This window comes from Anneissia japonica, unplaced genomic scaffold (assembly GCF_011630105.1).
Source record: "Anneissia japonica isolate Jap-2015-1 unplaced genomic scaffold, ASM1163010v1 scaffold288092_len240290_cov174, whole genome shotgun sequence".
Lineage (NCBI taxonomy): Eukaryota > Metazoa > Echinodermata > Crinoidea > Comatulida > Comatulidae > Anneissia > Anneissia japonica.
This window is the reverse complement of record NW_022688036.1, coordinates 158,617-180,568: the sequence shown is the minus strand read 5'-3', so window position 1 is coordinate 180,568 and position 21,952 is coordinate 158,617. Positions and strand designations below refer to the sequence as shown.

At 33.1% G+C, this 21,952-nt stretch overlaps 1 protein-coding gene across 8 annotated transcripts in view; it reads left to right on the top strand.

Annotated features, from left to right (window-relative positions):
* Nucleotides 1–21,952, top strand: part of LOC117121201 (syntaxin-binding protein 5-like) — a 73,613-nt gene that overhangs the window by 34,673 nt on the left and 16,988 nt on the right. For 2 of the 8 annotated variants that reach the window (XM_033266357.1, XM_033266373.1), the window contains exons 5-18: nucleotides 2,005–2,139; nucleotides 6,438–6,501; nucleotides 6,989–7,196; nucleotides 7,484–7,565; nucleotides 7,660–7,817; nucleotides 8,144–8,219; nucleotides 9,168–9,321; nucleotides 9,833–9,900; nucleotides 10,791–10,831; nucleotides 10,990–11,195; nucleotides 11,949–12,316; nucleotides 13,182–13,410; nucleotides 14,029–14,107; nucleotides 21,102–21,218. In XM_033266357.1, the coding sequence (XP_033122248.1) occupies nucleotides 2,005–2,139; nucleotides 6,438–6,501; nucleotides 6,989–7,196; nucleotides 7,484–7,565; nucleotides 7,660–7,817; nucleotides 8,144–8,219; nucleotides 9,168–9,321; nucleotides 9,833–9,900; nucleotides 10,791–10,831; nucleotides 10,990–11,195; nucleotides 11,949–12,316; nucleotides 13,182–13,410; nucleotides 14,029–14,107; nucleotides 21,102–21,218 (1,985 nt within the window). Of the gene's footprint in view, nucleotides 1–2,004; nucleotides 2,140–6,437; nucleotides 6,502–6,988; nucleotides 7,197–7,483; nucleotides 7,566–7,659; nucleotides 7,818–8,143; nucleotides 8,220–9,167; nucleotides 9,322–9,832; nucleotides 9,901–10,790; nucleotides 10,832–10,989; nucleotides 11,196–11,948; nucleotides 12,317–13,181; nucleotides 13,411–14,028; nucleotides 14,285–21,098; nucleotides 21,219–21,952 lie in introns of all 8 variants that reach the window. The other 6 variants (XM_033266351.1, XM_033266367.1, XM_033266338.1 and 3 more) reach the window with 3 other exon arrangements.

Sequence of the window (21,952 nt, the reverse complement as noted above, 5' to 3'; positions counted from 1 at the left end):
TTTTGCAAGCAGGAAATTTGTGAGACAAAAATTTAAAATTAGTACGGCCTAATCATAAAAAGTGTCACATAGTAAACAGTAGAAATATAATGTAAAATGATAAAATTCTGAAAGGATTAACATTATTTTCTCAATAAGTACTGTACATAATTTTTGTATTATTATGTAATAGTCAATTTAAAAAAAAAACAAGTGCACAACTACAGTATGTGTACTTTTAAAAAAAGAATTTAAAAAATCCATGAAAGAAAAAAGAAATTACAAAAATATATATAAGTTAGTAGAAAAGAAATGATAAAGTGTATTTAAAAAAAAATAATAAAATTATTATGAAATATGTTTGGAACAGTAAAGTGTATAGAGATCTATATTGATGTTTGTGAGTGAATAGATATTAGATTCACTACAAAGACTGTGGTTTGTGTGTAGGTGGTTATACTATACTACAATAACATTTCAGTATTCACTTGGTATCAAATATCACTGATAATTGATATGATTTGAATTTACTCGGAAAATCAATGCATTACAGTGGATATAATATGATGATTATCTGGTGGATATGATAAGGGCCGTGACAAAGCCCCTTGACAAAGAATAAATTCAATTTATCTATTTTCATAATAAACCTAACGACTGAATTGGCAACCATTGTTCTCTAATGGATTCAAGACCCGGATAAAGAAAATATTCTTATTTCTTTAATTCTTCAGTGACGTTAATTCTTATTCTTAAATATTCAGAGCATAATAGATCATTATTGTTGGTGTAGGCTTTGCCATAGTATTATCACTATTACTTTATGATTATTATTATTAGCAATAGCATCATCATCCATATTATCTTATTGTTATTTCCTAAGCTGTTATTTAAACTGGAATTTAAAATTATAAAACTACAAAAATATGGCAAGCTTTTCAATTTAGACACCAAAACATATAAGTTTACATACATTCTGTATATTTAAAAAAAATGTCAATTTCTCTACAGGCCCCTAAATAGTTTTTAGGCGTATTTAGGACCTGTTGAAAAAAATAGATGCCTAAAAACACAACTTGCATGTACTGTAGGTAGAATTATATAGCCCTTTACACCGAAACGGTCTCAAAGCGCTTGAGGCGTGGATTGGCTCTTACAGTAACTTGCTTCTTAAGGGCTGAGCTACCCGGTAAACTGGTACCAAATACTCTTGCTTGTCCACAGCAGGAGCTGAATGAACCAGGTAACTTGCTTCTCCCCTAAGGGTCTTGTTGTGTCTGAGCTACCCGGTAAACTGGTACCAACTACTCTTGCTTGTCCACAGCAGGGGCTGAATGAACTAGTATACCGGGGTAACCCCTACACATCTCATAAGATGTACTTGGTTCTTTAAAGTGCACGATTCAAATTGTTTACACTGAGCTCACTGTTTATAGTCCTTAAATGAAAAGACTTGTTCCACCACCAGAACCATAGATGAGTGTACTGTTGAACCAGCGCCGATATATTATTGCTGTACGTTGTGACGCCCCTCCCCTAATGGTAATGGTAGGATATTTGTGGAGCGCCTCCCACAATAAAATAGTTAAGTCGGTTAAGTCAGGGGCACTGTAACCTTCAGCTCTAATATCGGCGCTGGTTTGAACGGCTTACTCGCCAATGGTTCCGGTGGTGGAACAAGTCTTCTCGGATAAGGACTTTAAACCGTAGGCCCAGTGTACGCATTTGGCTCGTGTGCACTTTAAAGAACCCGGTACATCATTCGAGAAGAGTAGGGGGTTGCCCCGGTGTACTGGTCCATTAAGTCCCCCGTTGTTAAATGGTTATGCCACGTAGGACAGTGATTAAGTTCACTTATTGGCATATCCCTGGCCCTCATGACTAAAGAAATGAAATGTCTCAAGGCGCTGAGGCTGCCTTAACCATTCGACCTTCCAATTTGCCAAACATAGTGTGTTTGTTCTATAACATAATTGGTGGTTATATGATTTCTATTGTAACTTTTTCTTTTTATTCTTGTTTCAGTATCACCTACTGTCACATACCATTTCAAAGCAAGTGGTTCTACATTGGGACAGAGCGAGGTAACATCCATATTGCTAACATAGAGTCCTTCACTCTATCTGGATACGTGATCAATTGGAACAAAGCTATTGAATTGTAAGGAGATAACAAAATGCAAATAGTATTACAACATGTTAATAAATTAGGATATTGTCATTTCATTATTATCATCATCATCTACTTCATTCATTCTTTACTATTTTCTTCTTCATCATTGTCATTATTTATTACCTTTCACCTCTGCTACCGCTGTCATCTTCATTATTTTTATTTTTATTAAAATCATTATCTCTGTCAATTTAAATCATTACCATCATCATCATTTTCATTAGCATAGTTTTCATTCTCAGCATCAGCATCATCATCATCGTCATCATCATCGTGTCATCTTCATTATTATCATCATTCTGATCATCATCTAAACTTAATAAATTGTTATCTTTATCATATTATCATCTTCATTATCATCAACATTGTCAAAATCATCATCTACATTATCAATATTATCCACATCATCATCATCATCATCATAATCATTATCACCATTGCCAACTCAATATCAGGTGAAGGCCTCATGTTTTGTTTGTGCTTTACTTCCAGCCATACCCAATGTCTTCATTATCTCATCTCACAACCCCACTTCTGGTCTCACTGGAAATCTTGTACTAGTAATATCTGATCCACACAAATTAAAAATTAATTTTGAAGAGATGTCGACTTTTTCATTCCAAAATCATTAGAAATAATATTTTCAAATTTTATGTTATTCTTTGTTTTATTACTACTGTATATGTTTCTCGTCACTGTACCACTTCGAAAATCAGTACTATAGTACTTAAAGTGCCTGCAGTATAATGAAAGATTAAATAAAATAAGTAAATCCAACTCAGTGACTGACTCTGTCTACTGCCACCTATCTGCCTTAATTGTGATGTCATCTGCCCATTTTCATCTATTACTATTTTATTGAAATGTTAATTGTGATGACTGAGTCATGTAAAATTTCCAGGAAGTGTGACTAAGTAATATGAAGATAAGCTTGAATTATAGAAATTTTTAAGTTTTTAAATTGTTTGTATTTGGTCTTTTTTATCCATATAAATTTTATTTACGTGCAGCGAGACATGGTTTATGCACTACATCTACTATAAAAAACAGAAAACAGAAGCACATTGAGACATACTTTATGTGACATATCATTTCTAATTACATTACAATATTTCACAAAACATATTTAATGCAAGTTCACAGTTTATAGTGATGACACTTTTCCCTGAGTAGACAGACTTCTCTCCGGCCGTGTTGCCGTACTTATCAGTTGTTCAAGAGATGTTCTCCTCATTTCACTACTGCTGAACACAAAGGATTCTGATTGATTTTTTTTTTTTTTTTTTTTAGATTTTAATCTTGATTTTTTTTCCCCGGTTAGTATGTGCGGTTTTATACAAATTACAATTTTTGCCTAATTACCTTTTTGATGTTTCTTTTTCTTGTTATTTTTCATCTGCCATCTTTATCACTACTGCAGTTTAGACAATCTGATATACTTTGCAGCTGAAGTAAGTTTAAATTATGTAATGATAACTATTCGCTAACAATGAAAAAAAAGAGACCAATTTAGCTCTGCTTTTGCTAAGGATAAGAAGTGTAGAAGACTCATCATAAACATATAGGATGGATTGCAAATTATTCACAAATGTTTTTATTGTTTTTGCCTCTCTTTGTGTGGAATATATGCTGGCTTATGTGTTGCTTCATCGGCAAATATTGCAGGTTTGGCATTTTGTTATTTGAATGCAATCTTTTGAAATTAGAAGGTAACGCATGACCTCCACCTATTAAGTCAAATTTATCTTCGGAAGTATTTATTCTTAGATAATTTGGTAGTTTCATTTAAATGGTGAAAAGTATAATTTGGATATACAGCATTTATAAGAAACCTACAAAGAAAATTTTTTTTGGTTTGGAAGATTAATTAATAAGCATTTTGGAGAACATTGTGAACTTTGAAGATAATACTCTTATCACCGAGATTGTCTAGTAACTGAATGTTCGGCTATTCAGGGAACATTTACACTGGAGCTTGGGATGTGGGCCTACTATTTTGCACTGTATTTCTGCTTCCAAGATTTTTGTGGGCATTTTTTGTACTGTACTGTTTGTTTCTAGGGTCATGGTATTTTGGGCATCTGGGTTTAGGTGATGGTATATTTACTTCTGTTTCATTGTTTGAAGTGTTTTTATTATATTGGGTACAGGAAGTGATATAGTGCCCCCCTTCATGGGGTGTATATTGGTAGCTGTATCTAAATATCTCTAAATGGATGGATGACTTGATTTGGAATATCTGTACATGCTTTCTTATTTAAATAGGACATTTAGTCCTGCAACATGATTCTAAATTATTCATATTTGGCATCTGTAGTTCCATATGTGTAATAATCTACAAATTTTAAAGACTAAAGACTGAGATGCTGCCATCTCAAGATTTATCACTGATTTATTTGGTGTGAACACAAAGGATTACTCATAAAAGTCTCACAAATTACTTAATTTCCAGAGGGGTCCTTCTGGTAGTGATTGGGTAATACACCGGGAGACAATCCTGTACTCTTTATCCAAGCGTATACTACATCCTTCAACGTGCACATGGGCCAAATGCACACGGCACCAACAGAATGCATCTCGTCCGAAAGGCGGTGTGCTATCGTAACTTGTATTTCAGCCCTCCAGCTAAAACTCCAGGAGGGCAGCGATGGGAATTGGATCGGAGACCTATAGATCTCCATGGTTCAGCACACACACAGTGGCTACCACCAGTTTAGCCAACTGAGCTAAGCTGCTCTCATTATGATATATGATAATGATAATGATTCTAATTAATTTGTATCACCAAAACACTGTCCCTTTGGTGTGATTGCTATAGATATTGAGGTAGCACGGCAATTGCCTTTTTCTCTGGTTGTATTTTATGGTGTTTTTATGCTCTTTTGGGGGAAAAGTAAGGCTTTCATTGCTGCTTATGCTGAAGGTGGCGTATCCAGTCACACCTCATTGTCCATCAGACACTCACATCCACTTAAATACCTGCAAAGATGCTTAAAGTGTCATGTAACATGGTAACAACTAATATTGGATCCACAATTTCTGTCCTAACAGTGTATCCTTACATTATGTCCTGTCCTGACTATCAAATTATATTGACAAAAACATGTGACATGCCTAAATATGGTATTGATGACATCACATCATGACCATATATAGGCACATCATTACTATATATGGTCATACAACAGTTTTTTATTTTCTTGAAGTAAACTTGATAGTGTACAGAGCTTTTGGGTCATGCTATTAAAGATGTATTATCCCATGAAAAATACCAAGTAAATAATAAAAATCATTTTTGAAATTAACCTGCTCATTTTGAAGTAGCATAGAATTTATCAACTTCCAGTCAAATGTTGTTATTATTTCTATCTAGTATACTACACAATGAGCATGTTAATTTCAAAATAATTTTTTATTTATTTTTTTTTTGTCATTTTTAGGGGATAATACATCTTTAATTTGAGACACCCATGTAGACATTCACACAAACACTACAAAGACACAACATGAGTCATATCGCATGTTAATACTGGATAGTCACTAATGTACAGTACAGTTTTTAACAGTCAATTATGTGTCTAGATGTTAATTAGCCTATATGCTGCATGAGACGCATACTAAGGTACATTAATGACTTTACATCCCACATGATTAAGACATCTATACTTGGCAAAATGTTATAGCATTAGATGGATGTGGCTAGATACAACAACATACATCAAAGACCCATACAGACACCCACATCAACACCCACAAAGGTGTTCTTATGATTGTCATCTCATTTGTTACCGAACGATGACAAATACGCTGTTCTCATCTTATTTGTTACATACTGAATAGCCACAATACATGATGTTCTAATAGACAATGGGCGTGTCTAGATACATTAGCACATACATCTTCAGACATTCACTGACATTGCAAATGGCATTGTTCATGTTAATAGTTTATGTGATACGAACAAGTATACTGCTTGTACTTCTTAACAGTCAATAGGCAAGTCTAGGTATTTACCTGGATGCTGTTTTACAACCAATTACAAGATAGAAAATTCAGGATGTTTGCTTTTTGACTATACATAATGGATGAATGTATTCTCAGTAATATTATAGCGTGAACATATGACATTTCATGTACTTACTTGCAGTGTCATATGTGTTGTTCAAAGAATAAATGAAATTAGCCCACAATGAATGATGGCGTAAACTTGTGGGAATGCCATCTTGTACAACATAAGTTTATGTACTTGTGCAATTTTTAAATGTTTCAATATTTGTCTTTTGTAGATCCCGAAAAACGTTGCCAGGCCCAGTTATTCATTTGAGCGACTGTCCCACAGATCAAAACAAGGTACACAAACTCTTCAACAAGAATTGTATTTGCTGTTTTGTAATCTTTTGTTTTTGCATTATTTTTAAAATGTAAATATTAATGAGAAGAAAGCCTGGTTTGCATAAAATTGCTACACTGTCACAGCGTTTTTACTGTAGTAGATGCACTGCAATAAACACAATTTGGAAGGCTCCTCAGTATTGCTGAAAGAAGTCTCAGATAGCATGTAGCAATTTTATGGAAATCAGGCTTGCGTAAGTGATGGTATAATTCTGTCATTAATAATAGCAGTATTAAACAATGACAATATTTTAGTGCAGTGTTGGTAAATATGGTATGAGTAATGATCTAGTTATTCTGTAAGTATTAATAATGCTAAGTAATAATACTGTGATGGTATAGAAATATATTTATTTTTTTATGATAAAGAATAAGTAATAAGTAAGTTTGTAAGTACAGTATTAAAAGAGTATATGTAATTTTTTTCTTTTTAAAAATAAATCAGCTGCTAATTGGCTTTGAGTCTGGTACTGCTGTGATCTGGGACCTTCGTATCAAAGCAGCAGAGAATCGTTTCAATGGAGCTCAACCGATTCGCTCTATTTGCTGGCATTTTGAAGGCCGTCAGTTTATGTGCAGCCACACGGATGGCTCCCTAACTTGCTGGGATATCAAGTCCCCTAGCAAGCCTGTTAGTGTCACATATCCACATGGTATGTACAGTATTAAATACTTGGTGAAGCCATAGCTTTTTAAATGTCATAGTTTGTCATGTGTAGCTTAAATTTGGTTTTGTAAACGACACCATTTACGAATCTTGGGGAGTGGTACAGCTGATCGTTTTGGAACTACTCGCAGCAAAGTACAATTAGATGGATAATGAAACCAAATCTCCAATTAAGTATCTGCTGCCATCTTGGAACCTCTGATATAAATATTTTACAGTAGGAAATCTAATAAATTTGAGGAATATTTTGTTATTTTTTTTGCTTCTTAACAGGAAAAGTGGCTGTAAAAGGGGGAAAGCCTGTGGATCCATGTGCACCGATAATGAAGGTGGAATGGAAGTCTGCCAAATTAGGGTAAGCAACCATTTTTTGATGTTTGTATAAACCATTCACATGTGCTAATTCAAAAGTTTAAGAATAATTTTGTCTCATTATTTCTTGATTTTAGTGATCCTTATGTAGTGTTCTCTGGGGGTCTGTGTCAGGAGAAGGGGGGCGTAGGCACGCCGTGTGTGACGATTATCCAGGGAAAGAATACCACCGTTCTTGAGATGGAGTATCCAGTCATTGATTTTGTCAGCCTCTGTGAAACTCCCTGGCCTAGCGGTAAGTTACAGAAGTTTAGACATACAGCTGTTTGAAGAACAGTATTTGAGAAATCAGCCTTCAAAGTTCATGATTTTGGGCAGAAACCGTCACCAAATCGTTGAAAATTGTTGTTTTAACATTGAAAATGAGGAAAATAAACAGCAGAGCATGATATATAGATACATAAATGTTAGTCTAGTGAAATAAAATAGATTTCAAAAATGTTAACATTGCATCATGTTTTGGCCATTATCTCAGGAAACAGGATTTGCGACGAGTGACTGGTTTGGCTTGTCTTTGTCACATATGTATGGAACCTTAACTGATTTGCTTTTTTTTTTCAGCTGAGAATCAAGACCCATATGCCATATTGGTGCTGCTCAACAATGACCTTGTGGTGGTTGACCTTACATCACCAGGGTAACTATCAACAACTATTAGTTACTATAGTAACTGTGTTTTAATCATATTATTACAGTAACTTTATTCTGTTTGGTAACGTTTCAAATATTGCCAGGAAAATCTGGATAAGGGGTCAGAGCCATATATAATTTTTCTTGAATGATTTTGGCTGTGATTTTATGTTTTTAATTAATTTTAATATGTTATTACAAGTTTAAGCAAACACTAGTCTGTCTCTTGAGTGTTTGAGCATAGTGATCTCTGTGCATTTGATCTTTTACACTCACTGTTGATTATTGTTATACTTTTCAATTCTATCTTTTTGTTATTCATTTACAAATATATATATTTTTATTTTAATTGGATTATGTGTTGAAATCCATAGAGAGCATCAACAGTAATTACAATGATGATAAGCATGATAATAATAATAATAATAATAATAATAAAATTAATAATAATAATAATATAATAATAATCATAATAATAATAATAATAATAATAATAGTGATAATAATGATAATGATAATAATAATGATAATGATAATGATAATAATAATGATAATAATAATCAAAAATATTTGATACTATTCCAATACTCATAATGTCGATTGAAAGAAAATTTTGCAATTGGAAATGTTGAAATAACATATAAATCTTACTTCCAAGCTTTCGCTACTATCTCAGCAACTTCTTCAGGGAAACTGATGTATTTACATAGATACGAGCCACCGGCAGTACTGCAGAAGGTGTTGTCACATGATCATATGATCTGTGTGAATACATCATCTTCCCTGAAGAATTTACTGAGATAGTAACGAAAGCTTGGAAGTAAGATTTGTATTTTATTTTAACATTTCGAATTGCAAAATTTTCTTTTATTCGATAATAATAATAAAATATGATAATAATAATAATAATAATAATATATAATTTACATTACAAGCAATTGTTTCTTTGACGTAGGTATCCATGCTTTGAGAACCCATACCCTATGGATTTGCATGAGTCGCCTGTAACCTGTGTACAATACTTTGCCGATTGTCCCGCTGATCTGATTCCGGCCCTGTATTCCGCCGGATCAAACAGCAGCAGGAAGAAAACAAACTACAGCAAAAAGGTCAGTCGAGAAAATGTTGCATTCCTTTTGAAATTTGAAACTTAAAATATGTCCAGTATTGAGTGTGGTGTATTTATGCATTTTAAAGCCAAGCAACTTTTTTAATATAATACTATTAGTAGACTTCAGTCAGTGACCTTCATTTTGATAGAGGTCATGGTACTGGAGGGAGCATTTTTTGGCTAGTTGTCGAGGTTTTAACCTTGCTTATTCTCTTAGGCAAAGCATTTTACCTATATTAGCATCTCTCTAGAGACTTATGAGTGTAAATAGGTAACTTCTGGATGTTCCATTGATTCCCCCCCCTCCCTCAATTTATTCTCGCACAACTAGATGTACTCTCCAGTGAGCAAATTGTTGCACTCTCTGTTGTTTTGGCATTGTAGGTTATTCATTGACCAGTGGGGATAACAGTGTTACAGTGTCATTGGAATACTTTTGATTTGGTGCCATATAAATTTAAGATAATAATATTACTTATGTATTTTCTTTGATTTTTTTTTGTTCACAGAATTGGCCAATAAAAGGGGGACAATGGGGCACCGGAGGGAGCAGCGACCAAGAGATCATCATTACAGGGTATTCATATAAAATAAATACATTTCTTTAATTTATATCACAGGTCTGTGTTTATATAGTAATATATACAAACCTGAATAAATAAAATCTTATAGTTAAACTCTATTTTTGACTCTATGAAGCTGGCCATGTATGAGATATGAACATTTGTGAGAGGCTGGTTTTGGTAGATGCCAGTCTATTTAGATATTACATTCATATACAGCATACATAGATTCTAGGCATCTTGATTGGTTAAGAAGCGGGCAATAGAAAGTACTATCAATGTGCAATCTTTAGGCCGCGTTGCTATATAACAGTAAAGGAGACGCAACCTCTACAATGCTGAGAGAGATTGGCCCTTCGATTGCCTAGGCCTAGGAATTAAGCTAGGCCCACTTGGTGTGTACTGTTTGCATTACTTTTTTAGGTTTCGCAGAATCTATGTATGAGGTATATAAAACAAATATTGACTGCTCTAGATTTGGGGAACAGTGAAATCTGTAGCCCCTCTGTAATGTATAGACAAACCGTAGCCTATCTTCCCGAGGGCCATATAGATTTCACCATTCTTCTCATGAGCAGTCAATATTTGTTTATTCTGACAGATTATTACTATTAGAGATGACCATATAAAGAGAGAGTGCCATCTATGAGAGATAACCATTAGTGAAAGAGTAATATATGAGATGGTGGTTAATCCAGGTGGCTGGATAGGGTTAGGAGCATAGGAGTATTTCTGGTGAGAATCATGCTGTCTGCATGGTCATCTGTGATATGTGTGTAAAATTGGATTTTTTAATTGGTTCATGTTAAATTTTTTTTTTAATATTTAAAATTTGAACATTATATTGCACTTTATGTTATTGATAAACTTTTGACAAATTTTTATTTTTCCATTTGTATCAAAGCCATGCAGATGGATCTTTGAAATTCTGGGACGCTTCACAAGGTAAGTGATGCATATAATCATATTAAAATTGTTAAAGATTTGTCATGATGATGCATTGTTTAAGTTCTGTAGGATGTTTCAGTAGAGAGTATTATCAATATATTAATGTTACAGCATTTTTTGAATTGACTATTTTTTATTATGTCTTTTGATGATAGTGACATTACAAGTGCTGTACAAACTGAAAACGGCAAAAGTCTTTGAGAGAGGAAAGCAGCATAAAAGCCTTGATGGCGAGGAAGAACCGTATGCGATACAGAAAGTTACCATGTGTCCAGAGAGTCGCATCCTCCTCGTAGCCGGTGCTAGCGGTCACGTTCTCCTGTATAGATTCAGTAAGCTGGAGGCATCTTGTGAGATTATGGTGAGTTTAGAACCTTCGGTTATCATATTTTTCATTTTTAGGCCGCCTTTCAATAAAATCAAGTGGCATCCTTTAGGTTTAGTATTTTAGCATCTTTGCAATCTATCAAATTTTATTTAAAAATAACTGTTGTGTGCCCATATATAGCACAGTTGTGCCTATTTATGGACATGATGTGAGGTCATCATTTAGGCTGACAGATAAATTTTGGTTGTCTGAACAGGGCCTTAGGCCTCTGTAAGTTCGGTATGTATTTCAGAAGTTAGTGGGATCTTAATCTTCTGATAATTGAGCCAGTTTTTTTCTTGTAATTGAGGTTACCCCAACTGGACCAAGTGGTGCTTCCTAGGTCATCATTTATGACTCATCAAGAGACTCTGAAGTAACATGCTACACTCTCTAAAATTTATTTTATGACTAAAAGGCTATGTTTCACTGGATTTTTTTTTTAAATTTATGCATTCCATTCTTATCCTTGTGATTATCTAAAATAAATCCAATGTTAATTAAAATGTCAACAAATTTGAAGCAACCAAGTAAAATTGTAAAGTAAACAAACTTAAATTTATAAAATGTCCTTGCACAATTTATTATTGTTTATAAAGATGAATTTTATTTGGAATTATATATGTAATATTCAAGATTAAGAATAAATGATTAGGCATTTATTTAGTTGTTGGCATTCATTACTAATGTTGTAAAATGTGTATTATTAATATTGTATTGTTTGTTATAATAAATATATTTCTGCAGACTTTGGAAGTATCCATTATATATGAGGTAGAAGATCCAGACACACCCGAAACTGAGCTACCACCTATGCCACCGAACTCGCTCAAGCGTAACACAAGTACCCTCAGCGCTGACAGCACAGGAAGCCTTACCACCAACAGTGTACCACCGCCAGCCCCACCAAGCCCCAACCCCAGTACTGGTGCTCACAAACCGAGTACCAGCTCAGGGGAGGGTATGCGTGACGGCGTCCCAAATCTGAGGGTGAAATCCAGTCCACAGAAGTACACGATGGGTTTTCAACCCGATCTTTGTTGCCAACTGCTGTGGACAGAGGGGGAACCACCGCCACTTGTAACATGCCTTCAGATCAACTCGTTCTATGGCCTGTAAGTCGCTTAATATTAAGTGTATAGGCCAAATTAAAACATTAATTAGTTCTTGTTCAAGTCTGCTTCCTTTTTTACTACCATCTCAATATACTGATAAACCTCTTCTGTATCACTCTGTGTTCTCCACTGTACAAGTTATGATTTATAAACTAGGTCCATAATGAGTCTTTTGAAGTGAAGCTGTACAAATCCAGGGGTGGATCGCTATAAGTGGGTTTTAGATGGTCTTAACGCTTAGCTATAATTGTGCCGGCTATAATTGTAATGTCTCTACTGGTGTATGGTGATAGCCCATTGCTATACCGCGGTCTCTAATTTTAAAGCCTACTCGAGGGGAACCTTAAAATGGCCTTAAATCATTTTCATCATGGCGTTCCAGGTACTAGACATAGGCCTAGATCGTCAAAGATTAAGAATTGAACAACAAATATTCTGCAAAGTTTCTCGTATGTAATAACCGGTCTACATTTATGTACATTCATTTTGATAAATATGCAAGCATAACAGAGCCCTCAATTTTTTGTTACCATTGAGTGCTTGTTTGCTTTTCAATACTCAAAGTGGTCTAAGCGAAGACTGTTTCATAGCAATGGACTTAGCAGAGTGACTTTAGTAAGACCCTCTAAGTGATAAAGCCGGCTTTATTCGAGGAGTTGAGACTACCAGTTAAGAACGTAGCAATCCGCCCCTGGTTTTCGCAGGATTCAACCCAGGATCCTTGGTTTGGAAGACAGGCATCATTAACCTTCAAGCTGCAGCTTCACTACTATATCTGTGTTTACCTTGTCATTTAGATACAGGTATCTTATTAAAACATATAATACTGATATATGATAACCAAATTTATGTTTTGTGTTTGTAGAGTTGCTTTTGGTACAGTTAACGGCCTGGTCATTGTGGATTACATACAAAAAACATGCTTGTTACACATGGGTACCCCTAATCTGTATGGGTCGGCTGACCCGTACCAACGCACCCCTAGGTCACCGAAGAAACCCAAAGTTCCGCAGAGTCTAGGAGATATTGTTGAACAATTGACGGACAACGAACGGTCTAGACAAGCTTCAGGGGCGACTGCTGCGGCCGAACAGGTCAGAATTCATTTAAGACAAAAAATTTATTTACGTATAAATATCCAAACATTTAATACAAATTTTGTTAAGTTGAATTTACATGCCGAAAAGATTTTTAGCCAATCTACAAATTATCCCCGACAGAAACGTGTCAAACACGTTTTCTATTGTTATTTGACAAGCTCTCCAAACGTTTCTCTGAAATACCGTTCGGAAGCTTGTCATTTAAGCCGTTTCTTCGTTTGGAAGTTGACTCCTCTGAATTTCATATGGCTGACTGCTTGTGAATGCTATAAAATTTATGCAAGAACCATATTTATTTGATTTAATCATACAAAATATGCAACTCCTCCATTCCTAGAGTTGCATTTCTAAATGTGGATGAAATTTAGCCTCGCAAGTTAGAATGTAGTTGGACCTTAGTGTGGATAAGCCATCTTACAATTTAATAGTTTCCAGGATTTTAAATTTGTTTTTCTGAACATATAATTTGAATAATTTTTTTGTATTGAACTTGTTTTGTCAGAATTTTTTTTTTATTTGAATAAGATCAAATCACCTCCAATTCACTTACCATTGTATGATACAAATTAGAAGAGAAATTTTAAAAACATATTTTTTTTCTGTTTGCTTTAGCCAAATGGAATTTGCGTCAGTCCGACGGGTAACAACGCTAAGAAGATGAAATCGGTGACTGATGGCAAACTAACTAGGAGTAAGTCCCAAACATCACGCAGAGTCACGAAAACTCAGTCTAATCCATGTGATGCAGGAGCTAATGGGGATAAAGATAAGGATGGTGCCGATAGCAGTGGAGGCGGTGGTGGAGGAGGAATATTTAGCGGCCTGTTAAGTCAGTCACGGAGTACATTTTCCTTTTTTGGAAGTCAAGGTCTTGCCCTCCAGTTTTGTCCAATTATCTTCATTTCTCATTTTTCCCTTTTTTTCATCCAATTATTATGTTCGAAATGAAACGCGTTATTTTTTGCTTTATGTTTTGGCAAATACACTTCATTGCCAATGCATGACATTTCTGTCTTGAAAGAGAAGGAAACACATCCAGAACATTTCACACATTTCAGCCATGTGCACAATCACCTCAAACAAAATGGTACATTCCATTGTACAATCACCTCAAACAAAATGGTACATCCCACTTTGATCACAAGTTTCTATCTACTGATCACAAGAGAGGCTTCGCTACTTACAATAAAATGTGTGGATGTAAATAGAATATGGGCTGACATCATCAATTTCTGTGAACATTTTAACCAATCTGCAGGCTATATTTTGCTACTTATAAAAGTTGGTCATACATTAAAACACCAAATTGGTGAAATAAGTCAAAGATTGAATTGGATTGGATTGGATTAAAAATTACTTAGCCTAAAGAGGGAATTTATCATGTTAAAATTGGTGATAAATTTTGCTATGGGTATGTTTACATTTCAGACATAGTTTCTGTGTCCAAGTCTGATGTAATTTGTACATAGTTCCCACAGACACATTGTTCTAACTGAACGTACATAGAGCGAAACTTCTCTACTTTTCTAATGAGATAGAAACAATTGTCATAAAATATACACATTTGGTATTGCCCAATACAAAATATCATTGTAAATGTTACATACAGTAGATAAATATTATTATTATTAATTTCATGATTTAAATTGATATCTAATAATTTTCAAAGAATGTTATTTTTTGTAACAATTGCCATTAAATATACACATTTGGTATTAACCAATACAAAATATGACTGTAAATGTTACATAGATTAATATTGTTATTATTAATTTGATTATTTAAATTAACACAAATAATTTTCGAAGAATGTTATTTATTTAATATTGTTGATAATTCTATTATTTATAAGATGTATTATAAGTATATAATGCCATATGACATCATAAGTGTAATAAATTCTACCTATTATTAAGTGTAGCTTATTTATAACTTAATTATTTTTAACAAGTAATGTATGTTTAACAAATATTTACCAGAATTATATTTTTAATTTAGCATTTTTAAGATTAACTATAATATAACTAATATTGGAATCTTTATCTATTATGCATATATTTTCTAACAAAATTAATGTTTAATAATTTACAAAGAAAGTTATATTTTGATTAAATTGGAATATTAATAATAATAATACAATTTTTGTCTAATTATACTAACTGAACTTAACAAATAGTTACAAAGAAAGTTATATTTTGATTAAATTGGAATATTTATTAATAATAATACTATTTTTGTCTAATTATATATCTGGACTTAAATAGTTCAAATGCCAAAATACACATTAATTATTGTACTAGTAATAATAATAATATTAATAATAATAATAATAATAATAATAATAATATTATTAATTATTAAATCATTGATTATCATATAGATGCACATATTACATTCTAGCTTCATTATTACTAAGTCATTCCATGAGATTCATTCCCTTTCATGCATGCAAAAGACAATCATCATTTCATATATATTTATATGTATTTATCATTTGTTTTTCATTCATTTTTAATCTTGTATCATTCAGTTTGTAATTTATGTGAATTTTGTTCTCATTGTGATAACTTTCGTAGATTTTTAAAATTTTATAATTTTGTTCATAAAAAATGATATATAAGGTTCTTCCTTAGATTTAGTTACTGAATATTCATTCTTAGTTATCATAAACGTAATATAATATTTGGTTGGTGGGTTGCTGATTGTTCGTTTACCTTTTTAATTACCCTACAATTTGAAGTTTAAATTACAGGTCAACATTATTTTAATTATTAAATTAACTGAATATAAGGAACTTTTAAAATAACCAACTGTTAATAACTCTCTAGTCTTCTGAGCATCTTTGATGGATACTTGTGCATTATAATGTACACTATTGTTTTTATTAAGGAGTAACAAGTAAATAATAATATTAATATAATAATTAAGTTATTGTAAAAAGCTGATTATTTTCAATTAAAACACTTTATACATAATTTCGGATGGAACTGCTTAGACGAGGATATTCGCATGTCACCCAATATAAAATTTTTTTAATCCGCCTTGGACTCCATCAACATACATAAATTAGCGACCAAAGGTCATTATAATATGTAGTTGCTTCACACCGACCAGACCAACGTAGACGACAAACAGCATATTGGTGTTTGTACGTCAAGAAACAGAAATTATACATAATGACTTCATCAATGACATTGAATTTTATTAAAGGTCCCAAAAATAATAATAAAATATATTTATTTGTGCCAAATCAGAAATATAATTCTCAAAGGGGCTCCATTAATAAGTGTTGATATATATGCTTATTTGAAGATAAATTGTAATTATATAGTATTAAAATAATAAAGATATAAACCTTATTTAGAATGTTAATACAACTAAATATATACACAGTTACCTAAAAATCACTGCCTGAATGAAAACATGTGCTCAATAAAGTATATTAAAATTGCTACCGCTCTTTTCACCGATTATAAATATATTATGTTCAAATGAAGTAGCATAACCAGTTAGCCAATTTCAGTTAAGTAGACATAATTAATAATTAAAGAAAACAATTTTTGACAATTATCAGTTCTAAAATTTCTAAGCATGGTTTGAATTTAAATCATGATTTTGATGTATATAATTCTTTTATCTGTTTCATAACTGAAATGTTTCTGTTGCTGTTATGAAATCTGTTAATTGCCTAAATGTCTAGTTTATGTTTGTTCATTTTATTTATTTTTTCTTCATTTATACTTTGCTTTTATCATACAAGTACCATTTTTCGCACATTTACATTAAATTACGCCTTCATCTTTGCTAAAACTTCTGCCTCCTTCTTCAAAACATTTTTTTATCAAGATGTTTTGGCTTTTCATTAATTTTTTTCTTCACTCATCTTGATTTCTTAATTTGATTAATGAAGATAATTAGCATAACTGAAGGGACCTTAATTCCATGCACTCTGTGTTAATCGGAATCTACCTTATCAGCACCTTAGTGTCTATATTATCCTCACAGTCTTCGGCTTTTCACTGTATGCTACTGATTATAGCTTTGATCCAGTTATTGCATTGACTGGTAACAACTTATGGAATTCTACTCCTCATTGGTCTGCGGTACTATGTTTGCGTCGCTTCTACCTCTGTGGTCCAATGATATTGGCTGTACTAAAAATCACGGCACATCAAGTTAGAAATAACTTACTAACAATTTCATCTAATTTATCTTCTTTCTTTTTGAATAATTTATTAACAATTTTTTCACAATTAACGACCCTAAATGCCAAATCATACTGAATTTACATTGCAAAATTATGATAAAGTTACATTGGCATATATTTCTCATAATTAAGTTACATATCAAAGAATATATTGACTTTACACCAAAGGAAATATAATATACTGTAATATTTATATGGATTTTTTATTTTTGGGAAATTGAAATCCATGTATGAAAACTTTAAATCTTATGATAATGATAATCCTACACTTTGAGATATTTTTAAGTGAACTCCATCTAACCTTGAAGTGCATGTGTATAACAGTACATGCAATATCGTCTGCTTCTTGTTCGAGCAATCGTTTCCTTGGTGATCCCATTTAGGAATTGTTCCTGTTTTCTTGCCATGCATGTAAGGAATCGTGTTCAATATTTCTGTGATGAGATTTTATTTAAAAAAAAAAAAAAAAAAAAAAAAAAAAAAAATAATAATTTGAATTCATAGCCTGATTTTTGATCAGAATGCTGATGTTTGTGTATCTCTGTTTTGAACCCGGAATACATACTTTCTGCATGTGGTTGATTCTATGAACAAAGACATGGATTGTTAGTTCTTGACATGCATTTGTTTAACTGTTGCATCCTTATTAATTTATATATTTAACAATATAAAAAAAAACTATTGAAATATTAAGTTCTTGAACTTTCATAGAAAAAAATATTTCAATATTTTTCAGTTTCTATAAGTTTTAGAAATGTTCAATAAATTTTTAACTAATATTCCAAACAGTAGTTTAGAATTGTTTAATTAAGTACACTACTCTGTTCATTATATGTACATATGTCCATTTTTTTTTTTTTTTTTAAATATGCAGATATAAATATTTAGGTCTGTTGTATCACAGAAATATTGAACAAAGGTTTCTGGTACATTATAGATTTTTATATTTGGAAGTAAAAGAACATAAACAGTTTAAAAGATTGAAACAAACCCTTTAACTGATTTTAGATATTTTTATCTACAATTAATCTCTGATTTAGTATTTTTATGTGTTTTGAATACAGTAAATTTCTGTTCATTTTTAATAACCAGCAATCACTTAACCAGTACTAATTTGGTGCACTAAAACGTTTAACTTATCTAACTTTGAAAATGTGTATTAACAATATATAAAGTGTACAACATTGGTGCATGCCTATTTGCCAATGTACATTAGGTATTTAAACTTTTTTATATACAGATTTAACCTGGTTTGAGGAGAAGTTGCTGGATGATTGGGACTAACACTAAGTTGTCTGACAGCAGGGGCAGATCCAGAATTTTTCAAACGGGGGGGTCACAACATATTCAGAATAGAAAATGGGAGCACTAATTTCAATATATGCCTTGAAATTTAAAAATTCAGTGGCAAAACGGGAGGCATGTGCTCCCCCCTACTGGATCCATCCCTCGACAGGAGGGGGGCTTGAGCTTGTATGCCCGAGGAGGAGGAGAGTTTGGAAGGGGGTTCCCCCTTCCAAGTGAGATTTTTTTTTTTAATAGGGACCTTTGGATGGCTAGAAATGGCACTCTTTGGCTTGGTGTAGGCCTATTTTAAAATTTTCTTTGGTCTGACTACCCGATGAGGGGACATGACTTGTTCAATTGGGGGGGGGGGCTTAAACCCCCTGCCCCCACTGGCACCACCACTGCGCAGCAGTCTCAATCATCCAACATCTTGCAAGATAGGATTTTGAATAATACCATGATGCATTTGTTTTGCTATACCTCATGAATATTTTACCAATAACAATGTAGATAGGCTCAGACATTTTCAATTTCAGGTGGTATTTTGTTCCTTGACCTGCGTAAATATGTATACAAGGAACGTAGGCAAAATACCAATTTGAAAAGGTTCTATATATAATAAATATTCATGAGTTATTATAATGCATTTTAAAGCTTTGTCCAGATTATCAAATTTTCTTTGACAAAAAAAACTGTTGTATACCCTTATATAGACATGATGTGCCTATATATGGTCATGATGTGCCTATATATGGTCATGATGTGATTCATCACATGACCATATTTAGGCATGTCACATGTTTTTGTCAAATAAAGTTTGATAGTAATGACGTGACTTTTGGCACTGTAGCGTTAAATCTAAGCCGTCTTTATCAGGTGTAAGCTTTTTAAAGTTAAAGCATATTCCTCACAACCTGACTTTTACAATTGGTTCTAATTTATATAATTTATTCGGTGTAAATACCAAGGATAGCCCACAAAAGTCTAGAAAAAGACTTACATCAGTGGGGTCCTTGTGGTTGTGATTGGGCAGTACACCGGGAGACAATCCCCTACCCTTTTCCGAAGAGTGTACTGCGTTCTTTAACTTGCACATGGGCCATAATGCACATGTGACCAACGGCTTAAACGTAAGCCGTCTCATCCAAAAGACAGTGCGCTATTGCAAATTGTATTTCAGGCCTCCAGCTGAAACACAAGGAGAGGCAGCGATGGGAATTGAACCGGGGACCTAGAGATCTCCACAGTTCAGTGCACACACAGTGGCTACCACCAGATTAGCCGACTGAGCTAAGCTGCAGTCTCTTTATATCTTAGATTACTGGCTGCCTGTGGGAAAGACATAAAAGGATTAAATAGTTTAAATGTGAGCCAACAAAAAATATGGGTACATGTTCTGAGACTAGTGCTTCAACTATTTACACAGTAAACAAAATAATAAATGCAATGGTATAGAATATTGTTTATGTTGTGAAAGATGGAATGTTCCATTAAACAGAGTAGCTGAGTTCAATGGAACATTCCATCTTTTACAAGACTTGAAAAAAATTATTATAGTGTACAAATAAGAAATATCTGTTAGTTTGTTTTATATGACACCTATGAAGATCCTTGTCATTTGTTAAATAATGTTCCCAAATCAGCTACATCGTTTTGGATTAAGTTGTCGAAGATTGTAATTTGCAGTCTACCTAAATTTTCTTATGTTAACAGCATATTTTTTAGAAATAAAATTACTTTGCGAATTGGAAAATAAATTGACTAGAAGCAGCATCAGTTATGCACCATACTTTCTTATTATTTAATTTGAAATGAACTATAATCAACCAATCAAATGGCACGAATGTAAATAGGTGTTGTAAAAACTTCCTTAGGGTCCTAAACCTTTGTCTACACTATCAAAAACTGTTGTCTGTTTAAAGTCATGATGTGCCTATATATGGTCATGATGTGATGTCATCATGACCATATATAGGCATGTTGCATGTTCTTGCCAAAATAGAATTTTTGATAGTGTGAAAGGGCTTTTAAAGTTCCACAATATCAAACTTTACGTGACAAATAAATGTGACAGTGTGGACAGAGTTTAATATCTATTATTATTGCTTATATTCTTGGATTGTATGATTATAGATATTTTAATCAAATGTGGTTTTTTTTCTTTCCTCTTGTTTTCCGCTCGTTTCAGCAGATCGAAGTGAGAGTTCATTTACTCAGTCACGCAGCTCTAGCATGTCGAGTCTGGATAGGGAGTCTAAGGAGGGTGTGCAGAGTCTGTATTTTGTGGAGTCCTATGCAAGAAAAACTGGTAAGTGTACGTTGAAAACACCTCACTTGCTGAGTCTACTTTTGGAAAATAACTTTAATTTTCAGAGACCTTAAGTATGGTGAAATTATTTTGTGATCATGAAGATGACATTTTGGTCTTTCCCCTTGAACTAAGTTCGAGCAACAAGAGTAGGCAATTTTGTCAGCTAATTTTTTATAATTCATACTTTTGATGAAATATCTGTAAATATCTGTTGATATTATTGTCGGTGTGTTATGAGGATGGAATGATAATATGAGACATTTCATGATGATGCTGATGAAAATGATTGATTAATGATGTTGGTGATTGTCATGGTCATGGTAAGATTGTAGTGAGGAGGATGATGATGGTAATAATGCTGCTAATGTTGATGATGATTATAAGACTTTAAATCAAGATTTTATTGATGATGATTATAGTAATGATGGTGTTAATGATTTGATATATTTAATGATAATGTTGTTACATGCCCTCTCTTCCCCCCACCCAAAAAAGTATATTTATACAGTGGCACCCCTTCCTCTATTTTTAAAAATGAGGATGATTTTGATGAGGCAAGCGATTGTGTTGAGAACGGTAATGATGATACTGTAGTAATGATTTTGGTGTATTTAATGATGATGCCCCCGAGAAATAAGAAAAAAATAATACTCGCGTCCCACCCAGTCACCCCTCATTGAATAAGTAAAAAACAAACCTCAAGTAGTTAAAAATCACCTCAAATCGCTTTG